At 42.5% G+C, this 27335-nt stretch overlaps 1 protein-coding gene across 1 annotated transcript in view; it reads left to right on the forward strand.

The window, feature by feature from the left end:
• The window catches only part of PRKAR1B (protein kinase cAMP-dependent type I regulatory subunit beta), a 90986-nt gene extending 64555 nt beyond the window's left edge, over window positions 1–26431 (forward strand). The window contains exons 7-10 of the mRNA XM_005420367.3: window positions 3251–3311; window positions 6768–6889; window positions 23408–23489; window positions 23907–26431. Of these exons, the coding sequence (XP_005420424.1) occupies window positions 3251–3311; window positions 6768–6889; window positions 23408–23489; window positions 23907–24079 (438 nt within the window). The 3' untranslated portion in view covers window positions 24080–26431. The remainder of the gene's footprint in view (window positions 1–3250; window positions 3312–6767; window positions 6890–23407; window positions 23490–23906) is intronic.
• Window positions 26432–27335: the final 904 nt, after the last annotated feature.

A 27335-nucleotide genomic window follows, 5' to 3' on the forward strand; every position in this document is an offset into this window, starting at 1 on the left:
TCTCACCTCCTGTCTGTGAATCTCTTTCAGCTTCACAACTTGCAGGTCTTCTGTATGTCAAACATCTCTCCTCTGGATTTTTTTATTAGTTATATTTTCCAAATGGATGCTCATCTATTATTTTCTAGCATAATTTCTAACGCCTCCAGATCCCTTTTTGTTATTTTCCTGCTCTGGTGAACTTTCAGCATCTCACAGTCTGTAAGTGTTGGTACTGTCTTAATTGCTGCTGCTTCTGGGAGCTCCATGAAAATATTGCAGGAGGACAGACCCAGCACATGTACCAGGGAATGCACAGGTTCTTCTGCAGAGGGTACCCGAAGGGTAGGAGAGGAGATTGTGATGCTGTTCATAGCCCTGGCCTCAGCAATTTTGGTAAAGCAACTAAAGAAAACAAGTGTAAAAAGGACATCAGAAGTCAGAGGTGACACTGTGCCTGGGAGGGGATGAGAGAGGAAATCAGGCTGGCCAAAGTTGGTTGGAAGGAACTAAAGATGATCTTTAAGGTCCCTTCCAACCCAAGCCATTCTATGATCCTGTGATTCTGTGTTCTCTCTCTGTTTCATGGGAGAAAAGATGGTTAATACCAAAGGAAATAAACCCATGGTTGTTTGGCTGTGATTCCACTGCTGGGTTGTTTTTAGCTTGCACTACAGTACTGATCTCTCCAAATCCTTCCCTCACTCTGCTCGTGAGAGCTGCAGCAGGAAAACACTCTCAAATAAAGACAAAGTGCATAAGGGTGAGCCAGGCCTCTCCTACCTGGAACTGAATTTGGGATTTAGTTGTGCCAACCTGGATCCAGCCTCAGATGCTCTGAAAAAGCAGAGAAAGCTCCTGTGCCTGCCTGGGTAGCCTGAGGTGAAGCTCTACCACCCCAGGGGCTGCTGTTTGTCTCCTTGAGGAGAGAGGGAGGGGGGGATGGATGGAGCCATCCTGCAGGATGAATCAGGAGCCATCAGCTGGGTCACCTTGGGGTTCAGTGCATGTGCAGGCAAACAGCAGCCCCTAGCCCCAGTCACTAGCTCTTCCCATGTTCTCCCTCACCCCTGTGGGATCATTCTGACAGGGGATATTTAAGGCACTCTAGCTATGCATTAAGAGGGGTTCTAGATAATATGACAATACAGAAAATTGTAACAGCACCTTTAATTAACTATTTCCACTTCAGTTTTGCTCTTGCACTTGTCTTCTCTGTGGTTTCTGTACTGCTGCCCTGGCTTACTTTAGCCAAGGCATAGCACACCTGTGATCCTGTAGGAAGTGGTGGGCTCTTACTGTCTGGGCCAGGTGGGATGTCTGCAATTCCCACCTTCCTGGGTCTTGCCTGCATCTCTAAATACTCAAAGCTGCGGTCAGGCATCACTTACAGCTGCTGATTACTGCTTCTTAAAATTCATCTGTGTCCACAAGTCATTTAAAAAGCATTTTCCACATCTGTCCCTGGGTGTCCCAGCCCATCAAACTAAACCACCAATCTGGTTTTCCATAGCTGTCAATTTTGCTGCTCTCATTTCCACTCGATTGCAGGGAGGAAAGCAACAACTGCACAGTGTCCAGTTTTCCATTCTTTGTCTCCCAGCGAGCTGTCAGAAGCTGGCGTGGCTTGCAGAGCCTCCTGTGTTTGAAGTTCTCCACTTTTTTTTTCTTTCTGGCACTTCAAATGCTGCCGGGGCCCCCCGAGGTTGAGCACCAAGTCAGTCAGACAGAGGGGTCAGAGCAGGGTGAGCGATGCTATCGCTGAGCAGAACTGTCAGCACCAGCCCGGAGTCACGGCCGGGGTGCGCAGGGGGAGCCTCGGGAGCTGCTGCTGCTGCTGCTGATCCACCTGGGAACAGGGGCAGCTCCTGCTGGGGCTCTCTGGGGGCAGGGGTGACCCCAGGACAGGGGCACAAATGGGAGATGTCCCCAGAGGAGAGCACCTGGCAGCTCCTAGTCGGAGCTGAAGCCTGTTGATGCTGCTGGAAGGATTTGTGGTGCTTTGGGGGTTGTTGCAGCCCCACCTGCACAGCACTTGTAGGAGGAGGGATGATATTTAATTCTTGAATACATCAGCTATTCCCATTTTCATACCCAAAACACTTCTGGATGCTTTCACACCGGAGGGCAAAGTGTTTCTTCTCCTTTCCCCTTCTCTATTCCCAGCACCCACATGTGGTCACTTGGAGAAGGAGGAATAGAGAAGTGACTTTTCTATGGCAGACACTGACATTTGCTTCCATCCTCTCTGCCCAGTCTATGAATAAATGGCATCTTTGTTTTCCTTTCCTTGAGAGGGTCAATGTATCATCCTTGTGCTGTGCCTTGTAGATTTGAGTAGGAGGCACCAGGCAGCCTTTGACATCCCCAGGAAATCTGCCCAGGCAGGAGGGACTTGGGGTGTCACCAATGTGGAACAACTGCACTGGACCAAGGCAGGCCCTGGAGTTCCTCTTTGGTACCTGGGAAGAATTTCTTTACGAGACTTTCATGTCACTGCAGAAGGAATTGAGGATGCATTCGTTATTTTTGTATTGGTAAAATTTCATCATAATTATTCCAACATGAATCACCTTCAAAAAAGCGTGCTGGAGCAGCTGCTTGTGGTTTTCTGTCTTGCTGATCAAACACCATGTAAGGAGAAGGTGTCTTAGAAATTTATCACACAACAAAATCTTAGTAGAATGGGAATGACTGTGCTGGTGGCTGCACATACATTGATGGATTGTCTGCTCCCAAATGCTTAAATCTTGTTAAAATGATAATATGAATGGATTGCTCAGCATAACAATAGATACAACACTGTACAGAATGCTAACCAGGTTTACAGATAAACATTTGGCAATAAAGAGTTTTTAAGCTAAAAGGATGGGATATACAAGGGGGATATTTTAAGTTTTATTCTACTTTCTAATTACAAAGAGCCTCATTGGCAACAATATATATATATTGAATTAGCTAAACAGTTAATTGATGGAGTTCAGGCTTTAAAAAGAATGCCTGTAAATGGATACAATTCATCTGCAGTGTCCAGTAACACCAGTGAAGTCAGTGAAATTACAGCAGGATTGAATTTGAGTCCTTCTGTCTTTGCTTATCAGCAATACAACTTGCCCAGACATTTTATGGGGAAACGTTTGCCTGAGGCTGTTTACACTGGCTATGCTTAAGATTTGGAAAAAAAAAATAAAAAGGAGCAGCTGTAGGAAGAAATCACAAAAATACTTTTGTGTAATGTTCTGCCTCCTTTTTCTCTCTCCTGTAATAACAGGGCAGCACTCTGAGGAAGCGGAAGATGTACGAAGAGTTCCTGAGCAAGGTCTCCATTTTGGGTCAGTTGCCCTTTGGAACTTGGCTGTTGGCTTCTCTGTTATTCACGTTGGCAGGATGAGTTTTGATCTTTGATGGCACGATGAAAGGGAGCAGTGCTCAGACAGAAGGTCTCACATTGTGTTGTTTCTGAAGGAGTGAAAGTGTAAAGGGCCCTTTTTGTTTTTCTCGTTCTTTCCTGTGCGCTGCCCATGTGTTTGCAGCACTAAAGGTGGAGCAGGCACACACTGGTACTTTCAGTAGCTGCTGCTGAGTAAAGATCATGTGGATAGAGCAGAAAGCAGTGCAGAGATATGAATTTGTCATAAAGTCCAGTTACATCCTCCCAGGGAACAGGTAAGAAGCTTTTTCCTGCAAGAATACAGTGTTTGTGTGCACTAAACAAACCAACCTTACAAATCAAACTGGACTGATCTTTTTTCTTCTGTGCATTTTACAGCCCCTGTCTCACATTCTTAAAACATCTGTTTAGCTTCTTGTCCTTGGATTTTGTTTCCCTTTGATTAATGTGATAGCCACGAAATTTGGACATGTTCTTGATGGCCTTCAGTAGGAAAAACAACAAACCCATAATGCCTGACCAATCAATCACCATTAGGAGAACAAAAGCCTCTAATAAGGAGGACAGTGTTAGACAGTACAATGAGTTGTTGATTCTGTAGGAGAAACATCATGTTTTTGCTGGGGCTGTTTGGAAAAAAACAGTTCAGGATTTATTTGCTATATAATTAAAGTATTTATATTTCTACTTAAAATTTTTCTGCTTTTTTTTTTGTTTATGATATTCACTTACCATTCAAGATACCTGAAATATGAGAGTGTTTCAGTGAGAGTATACTTGAACTTCTGAGAGGTGCTATCCATGAGATTTTCAATTATATTTGTATGCTTAAAGTGAGGCCAAGTGTGTTGCTCATTTATTAATGAAGTTTTCATCATCTAAAATCATTCTTTTATGCTTAATTTAAATCTTCCTAAATTAAGAGCACAAATTATACCAAATTACAATGAGTATTTAAAGAAAAAAAGAATCTGTGCACCTGCACTAATGAGGAGCAATTACAACAATGAGACATCTCAAAACAATTTCAGAGTAGAAAGGTTATTCAGAGATGTGCTTCCTTAAACACATTCCTTCATTGTGGTTTGCATTGTAATTAGAGCCTAATTTGTAGTGTGGCTTTTGAATCTTGGTTCAAAAAAAGAGGAAAGACTTTAAGATTTGAACTTTTTTTAAGTACAGAAAAACAGTGCACAAAATAACACATCATTGCAGGAGCATGGAAATTTAGGTGAAATTTGTAAGGATCTCTTTGACATGTCTAAAAAGTAGATGACACCTGCAAAGCAGAAAGATATTTTAGAAATCTCAAAACAGCACTGAAAAGTCAACTTCATTTTTTCCCTTACTGTGGTCAGAACTCAGTGATTTCCTGGTGCAAAAACCTCCACCTGCTTCTTATGTTTCTTTTTTCCAAGGTCTGTCCAGTGTCTTTAATTAGCTGTATAATTGCAAGAGTCACGTTTATTTTTTTTTAAATCTAAGGATTTTTTTTAGATTATCGGTAGTTGCTTATGAAAGAAGTGATACTTTTAAATTTTTCTTCTGGAGTTTAATTAAAGTTCTGAATTGATATGTACAATTTAGGCATTGCAAAATAATTGCATGTGGTCTAATTTATCTGATACTTCAATTCTAAAACTAAAATTTGTAGAATATTCTATATAATGCTCTGTTTGCAAGATTTATTAACCAATGTATTTGTAGTGGTACAGTTCCCTTAGACAAAAGTGAGACACTTCGTGACTAGAGCTAGAATTAGCTTTGAATTTTTCATAAAGTCAACTGAAGAAGAAGTTTCAAGAGGCTCTTTCTTTTCATTGTTAATTACTGAGTTCTTTAAAAAAAGAAAAAGAAAAGAAAAAGTCTTCTCTAGTCTGTATGAAAGAGTTTTATGCTTATTTTTAATCAAACAGAGCAGTTTTTGAATGGTGCATTGACAATATGGGCTTGGTCTTTGACGTTAGTTCTTGTGCAGCAAAGGTCACAAACACAGCAGGAAAGTGCTTTAGGTGAGGGAAATGTTAGAAACAGTTAATTTCCCAAGCAGCAACAAGAAAAAATGGCATAAAAATATGAAGCTGTGTCAGTCAACTCCAAACTTACCTTTGGTGCTTTGAGCACTTTGGTCTGGTTTTGTTACCAGGCTCAGAGTGTTCTTTTGAGCTCAGCCAAAAGGCATTTTAACTTTAAGGAACTTCCTTTCACCCTCACACAACCCTTCCAAGCAATATTTTGAAAAAAAAATGGGAAACCAGAGTCTGATGGAATGGCACATCTAATGCTGGTGTCAGAAACTGTATCTTGACATACATTAGTTCAATAATTCATAGTAAGTAGGAATCAGCAGAGCTCTGGGACATGAATTTCAGCCCAGCTTTTTGAGGCAGTGAAGGTTAAATCATCGTATTATCTGTTGCTTTTAATAACTCTTAAACCTGTAATTTTTCAGTCAAATCTGATCAAAGTACAAAAGTTCAAGTACAATTCACTCTCTAGAATTCTCATGCAAATGTGTGTTGGAGAGAGACCCAGGTGGCACCTCCTCCCTGAGGGCAGGACAGGTGGAATCCATCCCTCAGCCAAGGCAGGGGACGGCACTGGGACCCTGAGCAGCCCTGGATTTAAGATTTGAATGTGCAGGCGTGTCCCTTGCCGTGGTGGGGATTTGGGGCAGGTGCAGATGGGTGATGAGGACCCCTATCACAGGCTGCTTTTGCTCTGTTAATCCTAAACCAGACCCATCATTTTTAATTACAGAAATTTTTTTTAAAGTTTTATAACTTTTCTCCTTTCAGAGTGGGAATGAAAAGGAAAACACTTTGCAGGCCATCCTGCTGGCAAATGAAGAGGAGGTGCCATTTCAAATATCCATAAACCTGGACGCCTCTGGTGTCCTGCTGCTCATGCCACCAGGGTCTGACCACAGGCTGTGGTGGTCTCAGCCATCCTTGAGATGGACACTGCATCACCCACCCCAGAGCCCACCAGGAACTGGGAGCAGCTCTGATGAAAACACTGCAGGACTTGTCCTGACACCTGGTGTGGGATGTGGTGAGGGAATCTCAGGTGCTCCCATATCTCTAGGCAGCTCCTCAGCTGCTCCAGGCCATGGCAGTGCCAGGGCAGCACGGATCAGATCTCAGCAGTGAGGAACCAGAGCCAACTTCTCCTGTCCAACTTTTCAGATTGCTATCTGGGTGATTACTGATGGCTAAGACACAATGAATAAATACATTCATGTTTCCCAACTGGAGGTTCGTGCAAAGTGCCTGGATGAAAGAAATGTTTCTTTTATAACAGAACCAGGCACGGCAGAGCTGTCAGTTTAGATATGAATCTTCAGCCAAAGTTGGAGTGTTTTTATAATATAGCTTTATGATCTTCAATATTTTAGAGTCCCTGGACAAATGGGAGCGGCTGACAGTGGCTGATGCACTGGAACCTGTCCAGTTTGAAGATGGAGAAAAAATTGTTGTGCAGGGAGAGCCTGGTGATGACTTCTTCATTATTACAGAGGTAAGATTGGCAACCTGATAAGCTCTGTCATTTCCTGGTAAAGATCAAGGCTTTGTATTAAAGACATTTGGGTTCAGTTCAATCTCTTACTTCAGCATAAATCTAATTCCACTTAAACCAGGAGACCTACTCAAAATTCAAATGAATTCAGAGACCAGTTCCATGGAATTGTCTTAAGTGAGACAATCTTTTTTCCAGTAAACTGAAAATGCAGAGTAATTTTGAGGTGTGTCTGGTGTCTTTACTGTTTGAAAGTTTGTTTACTGTGGGAGATTTTCCTAGTTCCAAATTTCTGATCAGCAGGGCTGGATCAGCCACAGAGTGCAGTGATTGTTGTTCCCAAAGGGGCTTACAGGGGATATCACAAATGGACATCTGAAAACTGGAGCAGGAGACCTGATCAGAAAACAGATAATTTGTTCTTTGTTTTGCCTTAAACTCAGTCCTAATGGCTGAGCCATCTTTTTGTTTACTCTGACACAGGCAGACAGATCTGTCAGGCAACTGAAAACGCTGACATCTTTTTGGGAGATTATCTGACACTTCAGTTCCACCATCTCACTTCTGCAAACAGATGCTGACGGGGTTTCCCCCCCTCTCTGACATAAATGTTTGGATCCCTGGTATCTCACAGAAGCACCAAGGCACTGTGATATAACAAGCTATAAAGAGGAATTAGAGAGATTCAGACTGAATAACAGGAGAGCATTAGGATATCATTGTCTATGGATTGTGAGTGTTCCTGTGCAAATATACAGAGCAGAAATAGCCAACATAATAAAATAAACCAACCAAATAACCAACATATGGCTGTGGTGACAGCTCCAGTGCACACTCCTGGCCAGGTGTTACATGACCAGCAATGAGTTCCAGTGGTAGCACAGGAACTGGGAGAGAACTGGAACCCCTCAGTGTGGGAGAAGATGGGTCAGAGGGGTCAGAAGCTGGTCATGGTGCAGCCTTGGGATCCACTTGTATGCACACAGAATGCATCCCAGGCTTTGCTTTGCTTGCTCTCTATCTGTGGATTTTTTGGACAGGTGCCTCTATGCAAAGCAGCCAGAATTTGGTTCATAATCAATATCTGACATTTAAAATTCCATCCTTCCTTCCTCTTGAGTGTTGGGAATATGTATTTTATTTATGAACATAGTTTTTCTACAATGCTCACAAAACTGTCAGTGCAAGTAACTGCACCTGTCTATCATACAGGGAGACAATTCAGGAACTTTAAATTTGTGACAAGCAGTGTCCTATCGAAACAACAGTGCTAGAATAAATGAGACTAGATATTAGATAGGGAATCTTTTTTATTAGGAAGATGTTTAGTATATGAGAAAAATTTAGGAAACAGAAGTTTTTTTCAGAAATATGGAATTTTTATTGCTCCTAGTATTTCTGAATGTGCTGTTATTCCTTGCAGCAGCAGGAGACTAGGAAAATTTAATTTTCTTAGCCATTGAATCCCATGTGGAAAATTGGCAGCTTGCTTAAGAGTTACCAAGGGCCTTTATTTTCCCCCACTTGCTGAAACAGCTGTTAAGTCTTGAATGGGTAGAAAAGCATTAACACTGCATTCTGTAGAAAGTACCTGCTCACCTCACCCTTTCACTGCAAATATGACTTAGTTTCTTACTTTGGAAATTGCCTATATATTTTACTTTAAAGAATGAACATCCAGTTTCAACTATTTCTTGTGCTGCAGCCTGCTCACAAAGAGTTTAAGCTTCGTGTTTTAAATGTGATTTTTACAGGAGTTCACATCTTTGATTTTAAGCTTTTCTGTAGGAAAAATTGCTGCAAGTCACCAGGAACACATTATTCTACAACCTGCTTGAAAGTAGTTTTGGCTGGTTTGTTGTCACAATATGTTGAAAAGCCATTAGCTTCTTTCATATGCTTTTTGATGTTTGTGGTCTTCTAATCCAAACCACTAAAAATGCAGCCAAGTTGTTTGGCTGCTGTGTATGCAGAAAACCATTTCATATATCACTAAAATGCAGCCTCCTTTGGAGCACAGCGTGTCCAGTACTACAAAGCTAACTTGGCCACATGATTTTTGGACAAGGTACTCATTTACCTTTTTATTTACTCATTTTACATTCCATGCAGCCCAGAAAGCCAGTGGTGTCCTGGGCTGCTTCAAAAGCAGCGTGGCAGAAAGTCAGGGGAGGGGATGCTGCTCCTCTGCCCTGCTCTCTGTGTCCAGCTCTGGGGTCCCCTCCCCAGGGGAGCCCACTGGGATGACCAGAGGGATGGGCCCCTGTCCTGGGAGGAGAGAATTGGGATTGCTCAGCCTGCAGAGGAGAAGGCTCCAGGGTAACCTAACTGTGCCCTTCCAGCGCCTGAAGGGAGCCTGCAGGAAAGATGGAGAGATTATTTGTGAGAGACTGGGGTGACAGGATAGGGGAATAGCTCCAAAAGAAAGAGAGTAGCTTTAGATTAGATATCAGGAAGAAATTCTCCCCTGTGAGGGTGGGGAGGCCCTGGCACAGGGTGCCCAGAGAGGCTGAGGCTTCCCCATCTCTAGAGGTGTTCAAGGCCAGGTTGGATGGGGCTTGGAGCAACCTGGACTACTGGAAGGTGTCCCTGCCCATGGCAGAAGGTGGAACAAGATGATCTTTAAGGTCACTTCCAACCCAAACCACTCCATGATTTATCATAAACCATGATCATTCATATCATGCCTTAGACAAACCAGTTATCACTTTATAGAGTTTGATGCATCCCAGATACTGGTTCCAAGTGGAATCTTGGGACTCCCAGCATAAAAGCTTCTCTGAGGCACCCAGGACTCACATATGGCTTTAAAATTGTTGAAATTCATGAATTAGTCATTCATTTCTGGTTAGCCTGCCCTGCTGCCTTGCTCTGTGCCATCCCTTTGGGACACTGTAAGGATATTGGTCCTGCCCAGGACACAGCCTGTGAGTCGATTGGCACCTTCAGGATTTGCAGACTGAAGAGTCACTGAAGCCTTTTGAAAGGGAGACTGATAGCCCCAGTGATGATCAGAACAGCAATTCCTGCTTTAAACCAGGAATATCATCCTAGTTAGTATGGATAAGTCTAATTACTCTCCCCCTTCTATCAAGCAAACACATTCAGCTTTTCCCTGTATTTCTGACTATAACCTTTTTGTCATGGCTTTCTGTCCACCTTCCTACCTCCAGTGTTGCACAGTTTATTTGGGGTGCAGGTTATTTGAGGTGCAGACTGTGAGCATGGAAAAGCTACAGAGCCTCTTGGAAAAGAGAGGCTGCAGCAGGAGCTCAGCCAAATTATTAGAATAACAGAAAATGTGCACAGGGAAGAATCACAGGAAACCAGAGCTTTTTAAGTTCACTGCTCACAAAGCTGTTTATGGTTCATTTTTTGCTAAAAAATCTAATGAGAAAAGTGCATACCCTGAACTCCAGGACAGCTACAGTTTTTCTGCCATCCTAAATCTTCACAGGCACCAGTAAGATGTTTACTTGCAGTAGTTTGGGTTCTTTTCTGTTTAAATATCAAGCAGCCTTCAACAAGATTTAGTTCTAATATTTAAAGGTTGTGGGGTTTTTTTCCCCAGAGATAGAATTATTGTAATGTTTATACCATATTCCTTAATGTGAAGATAGGATCAGAAGTGAATGTCTGCTTATAAAAGCAAAGTAACGACTTCTATGAGATTGATTTACTGCACTTGAAACTAGTAATTAAAAATAAAAAATAAAAAAATAAGCAGCCCTGCAGTTTCTATATTTTCAGATATTTCCAGGTCTTACTTTCCCACTATGGTTTTCACACAACAAACTCGGGCTTTCCCAGACCAGACAGATGTGGAATGTATCTGCTGGATTCCAAGGTCATGGAATTATCCCATATGAGATTCCTGGCACAGAGGTGAAAAACTTTAAGCACCATGAAACAATTGTTGCCATAAGGAATTATATTTTGGCAAGCGTAAATCATAACAGATGTACGGTTTCTAACAAATAAATTTGCAGTTGTATCGTGCCCTGCCACACTGTGTACCCAGCAGTGGGGAGGATTTATTCATCTGACTTCAGATAACGCAAATATTTTTAGCCAGCATTTTAAAGTGGTGGATGCAAAGGCATGTGAGCTTTGTGGAGTTAAAAGTCCCTTTAAATGAAATGCCAGTTGAACAGGGGCTGGTTTTATTCCCAACTTGTGCTTTGCCACTGACTCCAGCTCAAACAGTAGTTCAAACCAGTGTAGTAGTGCTCTGAAACTGGAAAGAAAAGAGGTTTTTGCTGTTGTCTAGGTTACTGGGAAAGGTAGCGACAATAGTATTAAAAATAGCGGTTCTGATCATGTACCACTCTCTTAAGTTCACCTTCCAGCTTGGCTGGGTGGCACTGTACCTCGAAGTCTGTGAGGCAGCTGCCAAAAACACCATTTCATAAATCACTAAAGGGACCTGCAGCCTGCTGGGGTTTCCAGCTGCCAGCCCTCCCCTGTCACATCCCTGGCATCGCTTGTCACGAGCCAGCGCCGTGTCCAGCGTGCCCAGCCTGTCACGGGACTCACCCCCCGTGCCCAGGGACTCTCTGAATCTCAGCTCCACTCTCAGAGCTTGCTGAGCTGCTGCCATATGGCCCTAATACTCATAAAGTTTGACATGGTTTAAGAAAAATGTGTGCACAGGCACACAAACGTGCGCAGGTGGAGGAGGAGAGGACAGCAAAAGGTTTCTCACAGGGCCAGGGTGAGCCTGAAGAGCACAGCTTGTGGCTGCCCTTTAAGTGTACAGCCTGTCATCTGCTCCTAGGACAGGTTAGTTTAAAAAGAAAGCATAGAAATAAATCTGCATGAGAAGTAAAACATTGGCAATTAATCGCTGGTTGAGCTGCCCAGCAATCGCATGCAGCAGTCTAAAAATAAAAGACCTAAAAATAGAAGATAATTCACAGGAGACAATTCAAGGAGAAATGGACCCATGGTATCAAGGAGTTTGGCATTGGATATTTGTTTTTAGCTTTAAATCCCGGTATATTTAATTGCAGATCTGTGGTAAGTTACAGAGGGTACTCCTCTCCAACACCTTTGTGAAAGGCACTTATAAAAATCTGGGATTTATATTCTTCATTATTATCCTGCTATTTAGAGAGGAGGCATGGTCAGGGCATCTGATTTTCAGTCTCAGCTGTCCAGTCTGTGGGCAGAACATTGCCCTCCCTGTTTCTCCATCAGTGGGAACAATCTTAATGACACTTCTTAAAGGTGAGGAAAAGCTTAATGGGAAAAGGCATAAATATCTGTCACTACTGAAACTAGGCAATGGGAATAGCAGAATCAACAAATAAAAGAAAAAAAAAAACACTGATAGTGCAAAAGGCTGCCTTATTGAAATAAATGAGTGAAATTAATTGGTAATGATTATTTTTCCAGCACTATCCCTGGCTGATCACATTGGAAACAGCCCAGTAGTCCTTGGTGGGGGCTGTTCCTTCCATGCTGCTGTTGACATTTCAAGTCAGGGCCACAAACTGCCTCCGGTCTGGGCAGGATCCGCTGTGAGTTCTTGATGAGAGTGTACTTGAGATAGTGTCCTGTAGGTGAAATCAGTGTTTCCAGCCCTGCTGACACTCCTGGCACGCTCTGGAGCGTCTCTGCACAGATGCAGTTCAAAGCCTGTAGGTGGAACAGTGTTTGTAAACTCTTCCTGCCATGGTAACCTCGGAAGGGCACCTGGTCCTACACAGAATTGGGCCTTTCTGTAGGAAAACTCGACTTGAGTCTTAAATTACACAACGAGCATCTGAAGATTTATGATTTAAAAGCTCCTTAAGAAGGAAAAGAAAAAAAAAAAAAGAAAAAAGAATAATAGCCCAATTGTTTCCTGCCCTAAATCGTCGCTCTTTGACATTCTAACCTAAGAGAGACCCCTTTGGCACCTACCCCTGCGACAGGCAGGAGAACTACAAAGTAAACTCCTTCCATAGGGATAATGAAGTCACTGCCTTAGGCACACTCTGCTATCACACCTGATAATCTCTTTAAAACACAGTGCGATTAATTATTAATTAGGAAGATGAATGTTGTCTAGAAAAGGAGTTTCAAAGGCTACAAATCTGAACTGCTTAGTGTTACCAGGATTTTGTTGATACCGAAAATGTTTGTCAAAGGCAGTCTGCAGCGACTCCTAATGTACCCAATAAACAAAATATCCTGAATCAACAGAGCCAGCAGGCACCAGGGCTCTGTACTCTGCTTATTTTTAGCTGCACAGACATTGTTTCCCACAGAGCTCTTACAGGAAGGGGACGTTCGATTTTCTTGACATCACCCAGTTGTGCTGGGGCAGCAGCATTTCCACTGGCCCTGCTACAGGGTTCCTCTGTGCTCAGGATCCATTTTTAATGGCCAGCTTCCATCAAAGATGGAAAGTTGGGTGTGTGATTGGGTCCCATCCTGACAGGGATGGAGGTGAAGTATTTTGCTGAGTCAAAGACACTGAAATATCAGCTAAGTCCAGCTTTTGTTAAACTCAATCTAACTTCCATGGGCAGTGGGTCAGGCTGCATATCCATGGGATAATGTTTCATAGGAAGCAAATGGCTGCTCCAGCTCTTCTTCCCACCAGCCATGGAGGAGCTGTCAGTGACTGCAGCTTTTGGCCTTTCCTTCCAACTCTTTCTCCAGCCCCACCGATAACCACTGCAGTGCAGCCACCTCTGGTGAATTCTGCAGAGCCTCAGAAGTGATGTACAAGGGAGTATTTTCATAACAATTTTGTGAAATTTCACATTAGCCACTGTTTCTAGTCTATTTTAAAGCTTTGCAGATTTCATTCCTCATTTGTGGCAGAAACCAGGACAACTGTATGTAAATGCCGTGAGTTGCTATGAACCCAGAGAGTGGAGAATAATATATAATAGTTTAAAAATGTACAGTTAAAAAATACTGTCAAACCCAGTCATGACTCAATCTTGAGTCCACAACCAGAATTAAGTCCTCTTGCTTCATCCTTCTGTAAGACCATTAATGTCACATAGCTTTTATATTAGGAAAATGACTCTTTTTGAAAAAGAGGTCTGATGGAAAGGAAAACAGTATAAAAGCAATGTGCACAGCCAATAGTTTGTGATGGAAAAGAGTTTTCACCTGGATTTGGGCCATCCAAATGGTATGAGATAAATAATTTTATAATTAAATAATTTTTAAGAGTTTTAATAATTGTGGTCTATATTACATGTAACCTTTTAACCAACTCATTCCTCTTTACCTGCATGAACCTCTCATGAAGGTTACAGGGTTTTTATTCTCACCACACCTTCTGATGAGGTGTGTGAAGCAACCTCCATGTTGCATGATTTGAAGCAGAGGGCACAAAAATTGGGATAATTCTTCATTCCTGAAGAAACAATTGATGGGAATTAGACACCTTGAAGGATCTGCATGATTTTCTTTATGGAAGGTCTAAGGCAGAGAAAAAATGGGAGCTTGTGAACAGCACCCCATCATTACTGGACCATCCTTATTCCTTTAGGTTAAATGTTACCACCCAAAAATGATGTGTGTTAGTTTATACTGCAGGTTCTGTGGAAGTCACTTGCACTTTGTATTGGCAGAAATGTGTTGATTTCTTCCCTTGTTTTTGTAGAAAGGTCTCTTTCATAAATCAAAGGTTGGCAAATAATAAAAATCCAAGATTATTTACTGGCTAAAGGAACATTTGCAGTGTCTTTGGCTACATAGTTCAAAGGATTTGTCTTCTTTTGGAAAGTAGCCCTAGAACTGCTGATCCTTAGCTCTAACATGAAAGCTGTCCCAGGAATGATGCTATCAGCAGTCCCTGAGGGCTGAAATGGCAGCTGAGGAGTGATGTGCTGGTGGTCTTCCAGGACACTGGGAGTGAGGACATTGCTTATGTCAGCACCACCATGTACACACAGGACCTGCTGTGTTACTCTGTCTCTGGGATATTGATAAACCTACATCTTGAAGCACAATTCCCAGGAGGATTCAGTGCAGCCATACTGTTCCCAAAGGCTTAAAAGTAGTTTTCTCAGCCTCTTTTTGCACATGCTATACCCAGCATAAAATAAAATGTATGAATGTTTCCCCGGTTCACTTTTGACATGACAACTTGTGTAGGAGTCTCCAGTCTCATTCAGCTGTAATTTAAAACATCTGATTTGTAAACCCATAAAACTGAAGTTTATGCTGGAATGACAGACACACCCTGGCCCTGTACCCCTATGGGATATGTGGAAATCAGGGAAATCATGTGGTGTGCAGAGAAGTAAACCCCAAAGTTAGTAATTGGCAGTTTCTTTCTTAATATATGCGTGCCTCATTTGAATTTGCATAAAAATCAGAGTGCAAGATTTTCTCTGTATTCAAAGCAGCATGTGATTTCTCCCTGAGCTAATACCAACTTTAGGGTATGGTTGGTGCTCATTACCCTGTCCAGAAGTGTCTTCCTACCAGGGCAGTCTGCAAAAGTGTCGGAGGTTCACAGGGGATGAAAAGCCTCTCCATGGGAGTAAGGAGAGCAGCACAGGCTGTTTACCCCTCAAGGTTTTCAGGATCCCCATAAGCTCCTTTGGCACTGGAGCCTGAGCTCACAAGACCTGATTCAAAGCACTTAGTCAAGGTGAACAAGAACCTTATGGCCCCAGGCATGTTAAATCTGAACTGACATTAAAGGCATCTGCTGTGTCAGGAGCTGGGAGCTTCTCTGTCTTCAAGCAAAAACACTGCAGTGTAAACAAGACCTGAAATATGGTGGTGCTCAACCTAGAGGGAGAGAAATGGAGAACTTCCCAATCCCTGCTGGAGTTCCTCCCTTCCTCTGGATCATGTTAAAGCTGTTCCTTAGTGGAATAGCTTTTGTCCCTGCTCTGCAAAGATATCATTGGGTTGACTGCAGATTTGCTGCAAGAATATAGCCCCTAGGGCTCCTTCAGTAGCTGTGCAGTGTGGATTTTCTGGAGCATGCAAGACCCTTCTCAGTGTGCTCCAGGATGTGGCAATTTTGAGTTTGTGAGGTTTTTTCTTCTGAATTTCAGAATTTGGTCCTTTGAACACACAAGTTTCACTAACTGAAAGGACTCAAAGAGAGCTTTCAGCGGGGGATTTTCTTGATCTGTGTGATAAACTCTCTTCTCTCCTTCCTCCAGTTTACTCCAAGTTTTATTTCTTGCTCAGAAGCTGCTGCCCTCGCTGGCCACAGCTGCTCTCCCAGCCCTGGTCACAGCATTAGTTATGAGACTTTAATGACAATGTCTGCCTCAGCCTTTTGCTTGGTCTGGTTACTTCAGCATCTACAGAATGTTTTCACAAAGAAGCAGATGGTGGTAGGAGTAATTGGGCCGTAAAACAGCATTAACAGCTAAAAACGATTTTCACCAGAAAGGATTCTGCGGGCAGGGTGAGGGAGGTTCAGCTCTGTTTTCGTGTTTTCTCTCCCATACATTCACCCCTGCCCTGGCTGTAGGTGGTAGCTCTCTGCTTCCAGGAGATGAGCCCTGTCAGGTCAGTCACAAATATGAACAGTTGATGAATAACCCATTATAAAGTCACTTTTATGTTGACTCAGTGGACGTTTCCTGGCTTCAGAGAGAGGCAAGATAATGGCTAGCTTTGTAGAAAGAAAGAATCTCTAAAATGCAACATTTTTTTCCCTTTGTGACTTTTATTGCTTTGTACACTGACATGTCTGAGGGAGGAAAACAGGGCCTTGTTGCCAATAATCCACAGCGCTTGGCACAGACGGTCTTTAAAATCTGGCACTGGGATGAATATTAATTCAGTTGTTTTCCCACAGAAGCTACTGATTAGTCAAGGCCAAGTATCCCTGAGATGATTCATTAAAACCAACATCTGAGCCCACCTTTACTGAGTAGCTCTGCTTCTTGTCACCCCTGCAACAGGTGACTGAATGTGTAATGGAAGGGGTGGCCAAAATCCCAGAACGGAGTAAAGATAAAAATGCAGAGGAACCCCAAGGGCTGTGGTGCAATGGCTTCCCAGCTTTCTGGGCATGGAGCCAGGACAACTAGGCAAGGGGGAATCACACCCCAGGCAAGGGGCTCCTCCCATGGCTTGGAGCTGGTATCCTTATTCCTCTGTCACCATCCCCTCGCTCCCAGGCCTCCCAGTCCCAGTTGGCAACTGGTGGTTTGAAGAAGTGTGGCACTGCAGTGGCAGAGGTGCTGTGGTGTCCCTTGTCTAATGATGGGGGATGATGATGATGGTGGTGATGATGATGAATTCATGAGTCCTGCAACATGTGGATATGCCTCTACTGAACACCTGTGTGGTCTAGCCTGATGGTAGCTTGGCTGCTGTGGCTCAAAGGCAAGAATTTGAAGTCAATATATACTATAAAACTTAAAGTTTTGCTCCTGTAAAGTCTTTCAACAGGAAAGGCTTAACAAAACAAGAAATCCCATTTTTTACTTTGTGCAAAACTCATTTTATTTCACCTGAGTATTGCATAGGTCTCCGTGCACAAAGCAAATTGCAGCTGGTACAGTTTCATTTGGCTTTTCACTGTGTTTACTGGCCTCTCTCTGTCTGAATCTTGACTTCTTCCATTTAATAACAGCATTTCTTTTACCTCAAGAGGAATACATAGGTACAGCACAGGTTTAATGCAGGCTGTTATCAAAGAAACACTGAAAGGAAAGATTGTCTGAGGTACTGCAATAGGAGGATGAACAAAACGACTGAAAAGGTCTTCCCGTGTCAGACATCTATGATTTTAAATACTGAACGATCAAGACAAAGGCATTTCCTGGTGATTAATGATGGGCTGGGTGTAGTCATGTCTGGGCCTTAACCCTGGTCTCCTGTATATCCCTAGGAAATGCCCTGTGGCTTAGTTCTTTCTGCTGTTTTAAGCTACACTTGGCTTATGATTGATTGTCGTCTTTAAAAGTACCTTAATGTTTGTGGCTATTTTGGTGACTGCTCTAGACAGCTTTGTTCCTCTCTCCCGGGTCTGGGTGTTATTCCTAAACCCATAGTCCCAAACTAATATAAACATGTCTGAATAGCAGAGAGCTGGGAAAACTCCAGGCATATGTAGGGCAGTTTGATGCAGGTGTGATATAAAACACACAGCAGACTGCAGGTTGTTTGATATCAGTGGTGGCTGCAGGGATGGTGTCCAGGACCTCTGCCAGCTGGGCAGTGGCAGGTGCTTTCCATCTCTGCTAAAATTTGATGTGCTGTTGATAATGATGGCCAATAAGATGAATGTTGTATTGACAATGTAGTGATGATCACTAACAGTGCAAAGGTGATTTTGGCAGCACTGCTCTCCTAAGGAGACTGGCTGAGTATCAGGGTGCAGAGCTTGTAACTTTAACATTGCCTTTAGAGCTCCTTTGACCTTGCATTATTAATCCTAACCCCATTCCCAATGTGCTGGCTTCCTAAAAATCCCATGAAATCAGTGCAACTCCAAATGTACTAAATCACAACCAAATTTGAAAACCTGGATGTGTAAAATGTTGCATATTTGTTCTCAAAAGCTCTCAGCAGCTCATTACCTTGGGCATTGCCTTGTGCTGTATTTATAGTGAGTTCTAATGGAAGCAGAAAAGAACTGACTTGCTTGAGATCAGGAGAGCAAACAGCCACCACTTTTCCAGTCAGTGAAAACCTGGGGCTGCTCTGGTAGCCTGTTCCCACCATCAAAACTGGCTCATCAGGGGGGATAGCCAAGAAGGGAGACTTTTCCAAACTGGACCAAATTTGCTTGAGGTTCCACATCAGACAACTGAACTGATTTGTATGATCCTTTTTTGAAGTGGAGGGTGAAGCACCGGCTGATAGATCTCCCAGATTCACCAGACAATCACTGTTTCATAGAATCATAGAATGGTTTCGCTTGGAAGGGACTTTAAATATCAATTAGTTCCAGCTCCCAGGAATTTCCAGGAAATTTTGAGCTTTTGGCTCTCCTTAAATTAAGTTAATGATTTGGAGATGCTCTAGGAAGCAGATATGATTAAATAAGATGCAACTTAATATGGTTGTAGCTGTTATAATGTGAGAACATGGCCCAGACAGTGTTTGTAGACAGGTGAATGGTGGATTTTATTAGATTTACCTGGGGAAATAGGCAACCTGAAGACAGACATGTGCCCGAGAGCTCTCATCCCTTTTTCTAGCTCTGCTTGTTGATCTAATAAAACATATTACTTCCACAAACCTCATATTGCCTGCAATTAAATGAAATCCTCCCAGAATCATGCTGTGTGACAGATCTTTTCATTCATTTCAGTCCCACTGCAGCTCCATCCAGTCCCTCTGCTCCGCCATGGGAGCAGCAGCGTGTTGTGCCACTGCACAGCCCCTTCCTTCTCCTTTTGTAGTGACTCTGCAAAGATTTAATAGCAACATATTAATGAGGATTTGTGTGGCTGTGGAGTGAGGGGAAACTTATCTTTTGAACGTGTGAATTATGGAGTGTGCGGGTTAACAAAGTGAGAAAGAGCAAAGGTATGTTCAGAGCTGCCATTGATGGAGGTAATGGCAATTGCAGATGATCGGCCTGACCTTTCCATCTCTCATTCTGTACACTGCACTGCCCTTTGTGCTGGGTGGTGAAGAGGAAAATAAAATTGGCTAGAAAAACTTTCTAAGCTCAAAACTAGGATAAAAATGTCACATTTTGAGGCCATGGGGAAAAAATGTCACTTGTGCTTTTTTAGAAAAAGCATAGGTAAAAAAAATGAAATAAAACCAGAGATATAAAGTAGTAACTTTCTGATTAGGAAAATTGAAGTTATTTTCTTATAATTTTAATAATGTCTTCTTTTTAATAATTATCCTTTATCCTGGATGGAGCTTCACTATTTTTTTTTTATTGATGGCTATATCTTTGAAATGGGTGGTTAGACCAACAAAACCAAACAGTCAGTATGGCTGAATTTTAAACCAAAAAAGTTTCTAAACCAGTGCAGTTTCTCATCCCACCCCCTGCCCCTGGTGAAGCCCATCCTGCACTGTCTGTCCCATCCAGGGGTGACACAAGCTGCCACATTTTGCCTAGTGCTGCCTGGGGGTGATCCCATCTGATCCACTGAGCTGAAATAGAGGAAAAATAAATACAGGATTTCAGTTTTTAGCACCATGAATCATACTTGCCTTTTGTAGCCAGGCTCTTTAGGCCAACTGCTGGCTATAGGATTCATAGTTAAATATAAAAACAGAGCTTCTGAAGCAATTAGTGCTTGTAAGTACCTGCAGGATAAGCCTGGGAATCCCAGTGTTGATCCAGATGGGCCACACTCTAGAATGTCTCCCTCATCTCTGTAGGGTCTGAGAGTTTAAAAGTGAAACATCTATCAAAATCTCATTACTTTGGAGAGGATGGGAGCTCATGGATTATAAACCTTAATTTATTTTTTATATCTTAAATCATGGTGCCATATCTAGGGCATAAATTTTTGCAAAGCAAACTGCTGAAGCATTTGGAATGAGTTGAATAAACACTCCCAGCAGTGCTGCGGAGCAGTGCCAGAGGGAGCAGGCAGGTGCGTGGGGTGAGGATGGCAGAGAGGTGCTGATGGCACAGTGCTTTGGGAACTCCTACTCTTGTTGTTTTTGCAATAGGAGGCTTGTATTTACTCAGAGGAGAGGAGAGAAGGTTAATGCTATCAGTTTCTGGGAATACAGGCACTCCCCAGTGACTGAAAGAGAATATTCCTGGATCCCCCAAAGACCATAATTTCACTCCCAAGTGTCTGCTAGTAGAAAGACATGCCTGTCTGCCTTCAGTTCAATATCATCACAAAGGGCTGATTTATTTTATGGTGTTAACCTGCCTGACAGCCTTCGAGCTCATGCTCTGTAGGGTTTGCTTGGTGGTGTAGGAGGCTGAATGGGTATCAGTATACAAAGCAGCATTTTAAGTTGAGCAGCACTGAGCAGCCTGATCCTGCAAATCTAGGATCATGCAGTTTGTTTCAGAGATTCATCTTGCCAAGTTTTGTGTGTCATTTAAGGAGAAGTCTCTCCCATAGAGACAAAATGCATTTGGGAGTGACAGTGATGAGCTCCTGAGCCCTTGTTAGATAATGCCCTTACCTCCTGGGACAGGGCCCAGAGGATTTATTCAGTTCTATCATTTGTGGGAGGTGGGGGATCCTAAAGCACAAGAAGAACAAAAAAACCAAAAACTCTATCACAAGTATGTGACAAGTAAAATGAAGTTTAAAACAGCCACAAAACTTGGGATGAGGGCAAGTGTAGGGGTCAAAACTGAATTCATGACAACTTTATCAGATATATAAGTAATGAAGGACTGCTTCAGTATTATTTTATTCTGTAATATTTTATTCTGCATTATTTCATTCTGTAATATTTTATTTTGTTCTTTATTATTTTATTTCTGTATTATTTTTGCCCCATTTACACTGTTTGGCTACAATTGGACTCCAGCTCTACTACAGTCAGAATAGTGCTGATTCCAGAGATAAGAGACACAAAGTGAAGGTGATACAGACAGGCAATTATAAAAACATCTTCTTTGTTTCCCGGGGTGGACAGCCTTCCCCTGAAGGTCACTCTGACAATGTTCCAGGATGTACTTGTGGAGCTGGTGGCTGCTGCAGCAGGGGCCAAGCAGTGTAATCAGAGCTGACATCTGGGTGCTCTCTGTCAGGGCTTCAGGAAGCTTGTTTTGCTCTGAGATAGACCTGCTCTCACTGGGCAACGGGAAAAGCCTATGTGACTGTTAAAACAAGAGTGGAAAAAAGATGGATCTGGAATATGCATTGCTTTATCCTGCCAAGCCAAGTGTTTATTGTGGAGGCCAGACACATCTGTCCTTCTCCAGCAGATATGGTGTTTCTTGGATTAAAAAGGCTGACTGTAGTGGAACAGTGGAAGAAATTGCTTCAGAAGGCTGACTTATTGGAGTCCTATATCACAATGGACCCTGTCAGAAAAATATTAGCCACAATAAAGGCTGACACTCAGGGAGATGAAAGCAATATTGCTTGATATTGTGATTACCTTTATAGCAATGTGCTGAAGGTGAGCAGTGGGGAATTGAGTCCTTTCTTCATTTGACCTGGGTGGTCACTATGATTACTTCAGGGACTTTTTTTTGTTTTATGTAATAAAACATCTGTAATAAAAGATTTTTTAAAAAAAGAATTTTGGGAAAGGAACTGGAGACATGGATTGCAGGCAGCTATTTGGGTCAAGGGGTTCAGTTTTTGCCAGGCTCCAGATGGAGATGAGAGGAGGACAGGGGCTGGAAGTGACTCTAAAGCTGAATCCATCTACATTGTACAAGCAATGAGAACAGCATCAATTTACTGAGCTGCACCTGATCCAAAGTTTGGCAAGAGAGGGATGGATGCAGGCATTATTTCCTGTGTGAGGTATTTCTGAGAATGCTGCTTGTGAATGTGGGTCTGCCCTGAAATCTGCAGCAAGTGTGAATAGCAACGCTCATCACGCTATCTCTGCATTTTCATGCCCTTGCAGATTTACTGGAAGATCCTGGGAAACTGCAGTGTTGGTGGAACAATTTAGCTATATCAAGGAAAAGGATTTTTTTTTGGAAACTTGACAGAAGAAATAAAATTTACCTACTGGAGGTGCACAAGTTTCTTTTGGTGGAAGGAGGCTGCAGGATATTTGCAGCCAGTGAATGTTCACTGAACACTCTGCACTGGAGGGAGGTTTATTTTTTTCAGTTAAAATCAAAATCTGTTAACATTTGGCCTTTCCCTATGCTTTTGGTTTGGACTCAGAAGATAGTCTCATATGTTGTTGTAATTTTTTTCCAGAAAAGCAGATACCTTCTCTGTTCCTCTACAAAAGCTTTATGCCACAATAATTTAAGATTTCCTCCAGGTCAGAATATTTCTGCATGTAAAACTCTTTGAAGGTTTAAATAGATTGTAACTGAGTTTTGACATGTATTAGCACGTGTCAGGTACAGCAGTTATTAAGGGTAGTGGAGACAAGGCACATTCCATCTCTCCAGAGACTGACTCGCAGGTGTCCAGATCACTACAGGCCACGAGCAGGCAAAGCCCCTAAAAAAAATCACCCTTTGTTGCAACAAGCATTAAAAATGTCTTTTGCCACCCATTTCAGCAATAGGTCAGGTGAGGAATAAGCTCTAGTTACTCTTACAAAATAGTGTCCCAGGATTATTACTGGGCAAATTGCCTTTTTATTTCTTTTAATGTAAATCTTGTCTGTGTGTCTCTCTCTAAGGTTCTGCATCCACACAGAACATATTTTAAAATTATATTAAAGCATACATTTATGTTAAAGCATGATGTGCTTTGTTCCTGGGTTCTGTCCTGTTCCTCTTCTTTTTATAAGCTGGATATGTCTGCATCCAAACAACTCATAACAGAAATCGTTTGATGGATTTTTATTTTTTTTTTAATCCTTTAATTCCTTTCATTCATATATCAGGAAGGAGTGTGATATGCAAAAGGAAGTACTCAGGCCTAGGTACTTTTTTAATCAGGACAGGTTTGAGCAAAGCCAGCTGACTCCCTGCCCTTCTCTTCCCAGGGCACAGCCTCTGTCCTGCAGCGCAGGTCCGACAATGAGGAGTACGTTGAGGTTGGAAGACTGGGTCCATCAGATTATTTTGGTAAGAAAATTCAGCTAAGCATGGTTCAGAAAGACAGGCACATCTGGGTCAAGTACTTATTGTCTTAATTAGTGTTCCACTCTTACATGCGAGGGGTTATGGGCAGGTCAGCCGCTGCTCTCAGCGATGCTCAGAGATTTCAGGGAAGCTGAATCCATTCCATGGTTTACACCAGTGTAGCTGACAGGAGACAGATCCAGAATCAGCAAAACAGTCTGAAAGCATTTGTTTTCAAAGGCATTTTACACACATGCATTATGCATGTGTAATGCATTTGTACTGTCAGCAGAATTATGTAAAGTGTCTATCAAGAGATATATAAAGGGAGATGTTCTACCAGCAGAGCAATGGGATGGTGGAATATGCACCCTGTGAAAGAGAGGAGGGTGTGTGGCAGTGTGCTGTCTCTGTTTCCAGGTGAGATAGCCTTGCTGCTCAACCGGCCCCGGGCAGCCACGGTGGTGGCACGTGGACCCCTCAAGTGTGTGAAGCTGGACCGGCCCCGCTTCGAGCGAGTGCTCGGCCCCTGCTCCGAGATCCTCAAGAGAAACATTCAGAGATACAACAGCTTCATTTCGCTCACTGTCTAAATGATTCCTCTGGAAAGCTGCCTTCATGTGACCTTGTGCACTTAAAATTTGCTCTGTGCAGCTCCACAGCTTTATGAAGAAAAAAAAAAAAAAAGAAGTGTGCATTTTATGTGTATTTTTTTCTGTTTATGTCACCTAGTGGATGTCAGCTCAAATCTCTTGTATCATGGAAATGGAAGGATAACTATTTGGGTAAGACTAGCTTTGGGGAAGATTGGGGCTCTTTTGGGCTCTTGGCTTGCAGACAAGATTTTTACCTATTGTTGGTTCATATTGGTTAAAACTGTGGGTTCAACTATTTAAAATACATATGAATTTCTGTTTTCTTTATTATCTTTAAAGCTGATCTTACCTTTTGTCAAGGTTCTTTGATCAAGTGATGTGAAAGATGTCCCTGCCGTTGGCAGGAGGTTGGAAGTCAGTGGCCTTTCAGGTCCCTTCCAACCCAAACCAGTCTGTCATTCCGTGATCTCTCTGCCTGTCACTTCTAAAAGACTTTTCACTGGTTACAGACTGGGGGGTTCCAAAATCCCATGGAATGAGTGGCAGTCTCATTGATGAGATGCAATTTAAAGGGAAGAGTTGGAGGAAGCTTCTGATCATTCCAGCAAGCCGAGGAAAAGTATAGTTTTTGAGTGATTTTGTTTGTGGCTTAAATATAGGGGCCATATTCCTCCATGTCACAAACCCTTTTGGGTCTGGTCTGTAGGATATGCGCAGGCAAACAGCCTGCTTCAGTCTTCTGGGTGAAGAGGTCAAGGGACAATGTTTTGTCAGAATTCAAGTGGAGCCTTTAGGACCTAAGTTATTTGTCCTCAGCTTTTTAAAATGAGGGTTTACATTAGAGTCCTTAGGAGTCCAGTGGGGGCTTCTCTGCTGAATTAAGTTGGCTTCAAAACTCAGCAAAATGTCCTCAGCCACTTCTCTGAACATTACATGAAATGCTGAAGAGATGGTGCCAGGTGCACTTCAGGGAAAAACACAGCAGCTTGTTTTTAATAAGGTCCACTTAATGAAATTCAAATGCCTTTCTTCTAGTATATGACTAAATTTTAGAATTTTTAAAGATTTTCTGAAAGCCAAATAAGTGCTTCAAAATGCTACTTCTCCTCCAAAAGACAGGTATTGTGTAACAAAGAGCACCAGGATCCTGGAGCCCAGGTCCCTCCAGGGGCCTCATGGCCTTGCTGGCAGTCATTGCTGCCCTGCCTACACATGGGGCTCCTCCTGAATGGAGATTTTTGCAGATCTCTCAAGGCTGTGGATCTGCACAGCCCTCAAGGATGGGATCATTGGGACTATGATTTGCAAAGCTTTACCTTTGCAGGTAAACTTGTTGCCAGCAGCAGCAAAGCTCTGCATCTCAGCCATGCTAAACAGCACTGCCTGCCCTTCAGCTGGGCCAAAACTCCATTTCTTCTTTACAATAACATTCTTCTGAGTAAATACAAGCTTTCTGTACCTTTGACATGTCAAAGGTTAAGCAGTGAAATACAACATCAATCTCCCTTTTGAAAGTAGAGATGTAGCTGAACTTGGCTATATGGCTAAAATGAGTCCTACTGACACAAAATTGCTTTCTTTGGAATTAACAAATGCTAATTGGACATGTTCCTGTTGACTCCCACCAAGGGCCCAATATTCCAGTAGCTGCCTGCAGTGGTTCTCACAGAGCTAAAAAGCTTCTCAGCTTCACGCTCTTCTCATCACTTAAAGGTGCTTAATTTATTTTAGCATAATTTCAGTGGTCCTGTTAGTGTATATTTGTTGCTGCTATTTATTATGATTATGTTATGCTTCTTGCACGTGTTATTAAATATGACCCTTCACAGTTTCCAACCTTGCAATTTTTATCACGTACATTTATATAGGCAGACCTATTCTATATAGATATGTCAATGTATACGCATTTGGTTATATGCTGCACTGTTTTTGTATTCTCTTGTGCAATTTTCAAAAGAAATATTTTTTAAATGTTACCAGTCACTCAAGTATGTTCTTTTACCTGTTGCATTTTCGTTGTGTTGGTAAAAAAATTGTGAGTGTTTCACATAATATGCAGGACACATCTCTTGTCAAATACCAAGTATTAGCCTCATTGTTTAGAAGTTACTCGAGCACAAAGACACACTGCAGATTCTTTGCTTTAAACCTTTACAGCTCATGGAAAATACATTTGAATTATGGTTCTGTTATAAGCAATCTCAAGAGAAATGTAACTGTCTAACACCAGGATTCCTGTGCTTTAAGTGGAACAAAATGATATTCAGTGACATTTTGAAGATAATTGTAATATTTGCAGTGGATGATGGGACAGGATTATGGTATGAATAAAATTCTTCTACGTTATAAGTTGCCATTGTGGGTTTATTGCTAATGGAAGTTTGTGTGAGTAGATGTCATGTTCCAGTTAAAATCTGTATATCATCAAGACTTTGAGCTCTACTGAAAATAATCAGATGCAAAGGGACAAAAAATAGACCAAGATTCCCAGTGCTATATATAGTAATGGAAACCAAACTGGTTTTGTGGAGGATTAGCATGAAGGAAAAAAATCATCTGTTTAAATGTAACCATATATGTCTACATAAAGAAATAGGGGTCCGATGTGTGTCTTGGACCTTCCTGTTGTTGTGCAGGTGCCAGCTGTGAAACCCTCAGGACTGATGCTGAGCCTGTCGTATGGCCAGGGGGTACACCTGGAGAAAAACAGGCTCTTTCCTTCTCAAATACCACTGCTCCTCCTTTTCCCCCAGTATCACAGGCAAAGCCCATGGTTCCAGCCACACCAGGGATCTGTCCCAGTTGTTCCTCTCAACTTTTGGGCACACTCATGGATTTTTAGAACCGCGGCTGTCCTGGGACTGGAGCACCATTTTTGGCACCAGGGATGTACTGCTCTGCTTCCATGGCTTGTGTTCATGCCACGGGCTGCCAGGAACTACACTGAGGACAAACTTTTTAGAAAAGGCAGAGCCTCCTGCACCTCATGCATCAAGATGCAGACATGGGTTGAAGAACTGGAGTGTGTGACTTCTGGGTGACGAGGTGTTCCATGTGCTGTTAGTGTCACCCCACCTACCAGAGCTCTGGGTGGCCACTTCAGTAGGTGTGTTATGGTCCAAGTTTGACTCCAGAGCTGGAGCTGTCACCCCAGAGCAGAGGGCAGGGCTAGTGGCTCACTCCTTGCAGCTTCTGTGTGGTGGCCCCTGCACAGAAATCTTGGGTGGACAATCCAAGGGTTGTCCAGCTTTCC

The sequence above is a fragment of the Geospiza fortis genome, unplaced genomic scaffold (assembly GCF_000277835.1).
Source record: "Geospiza fortis unplaced genomic scaffold, GeoFor_1.0 scaffold237, whole genome shotgun sequence".
NCBI lineage: Eukaryota > Metazoa > Chordata > Aves > Passeriformes > Thraupidae > Geospiza > Geospiza fortis.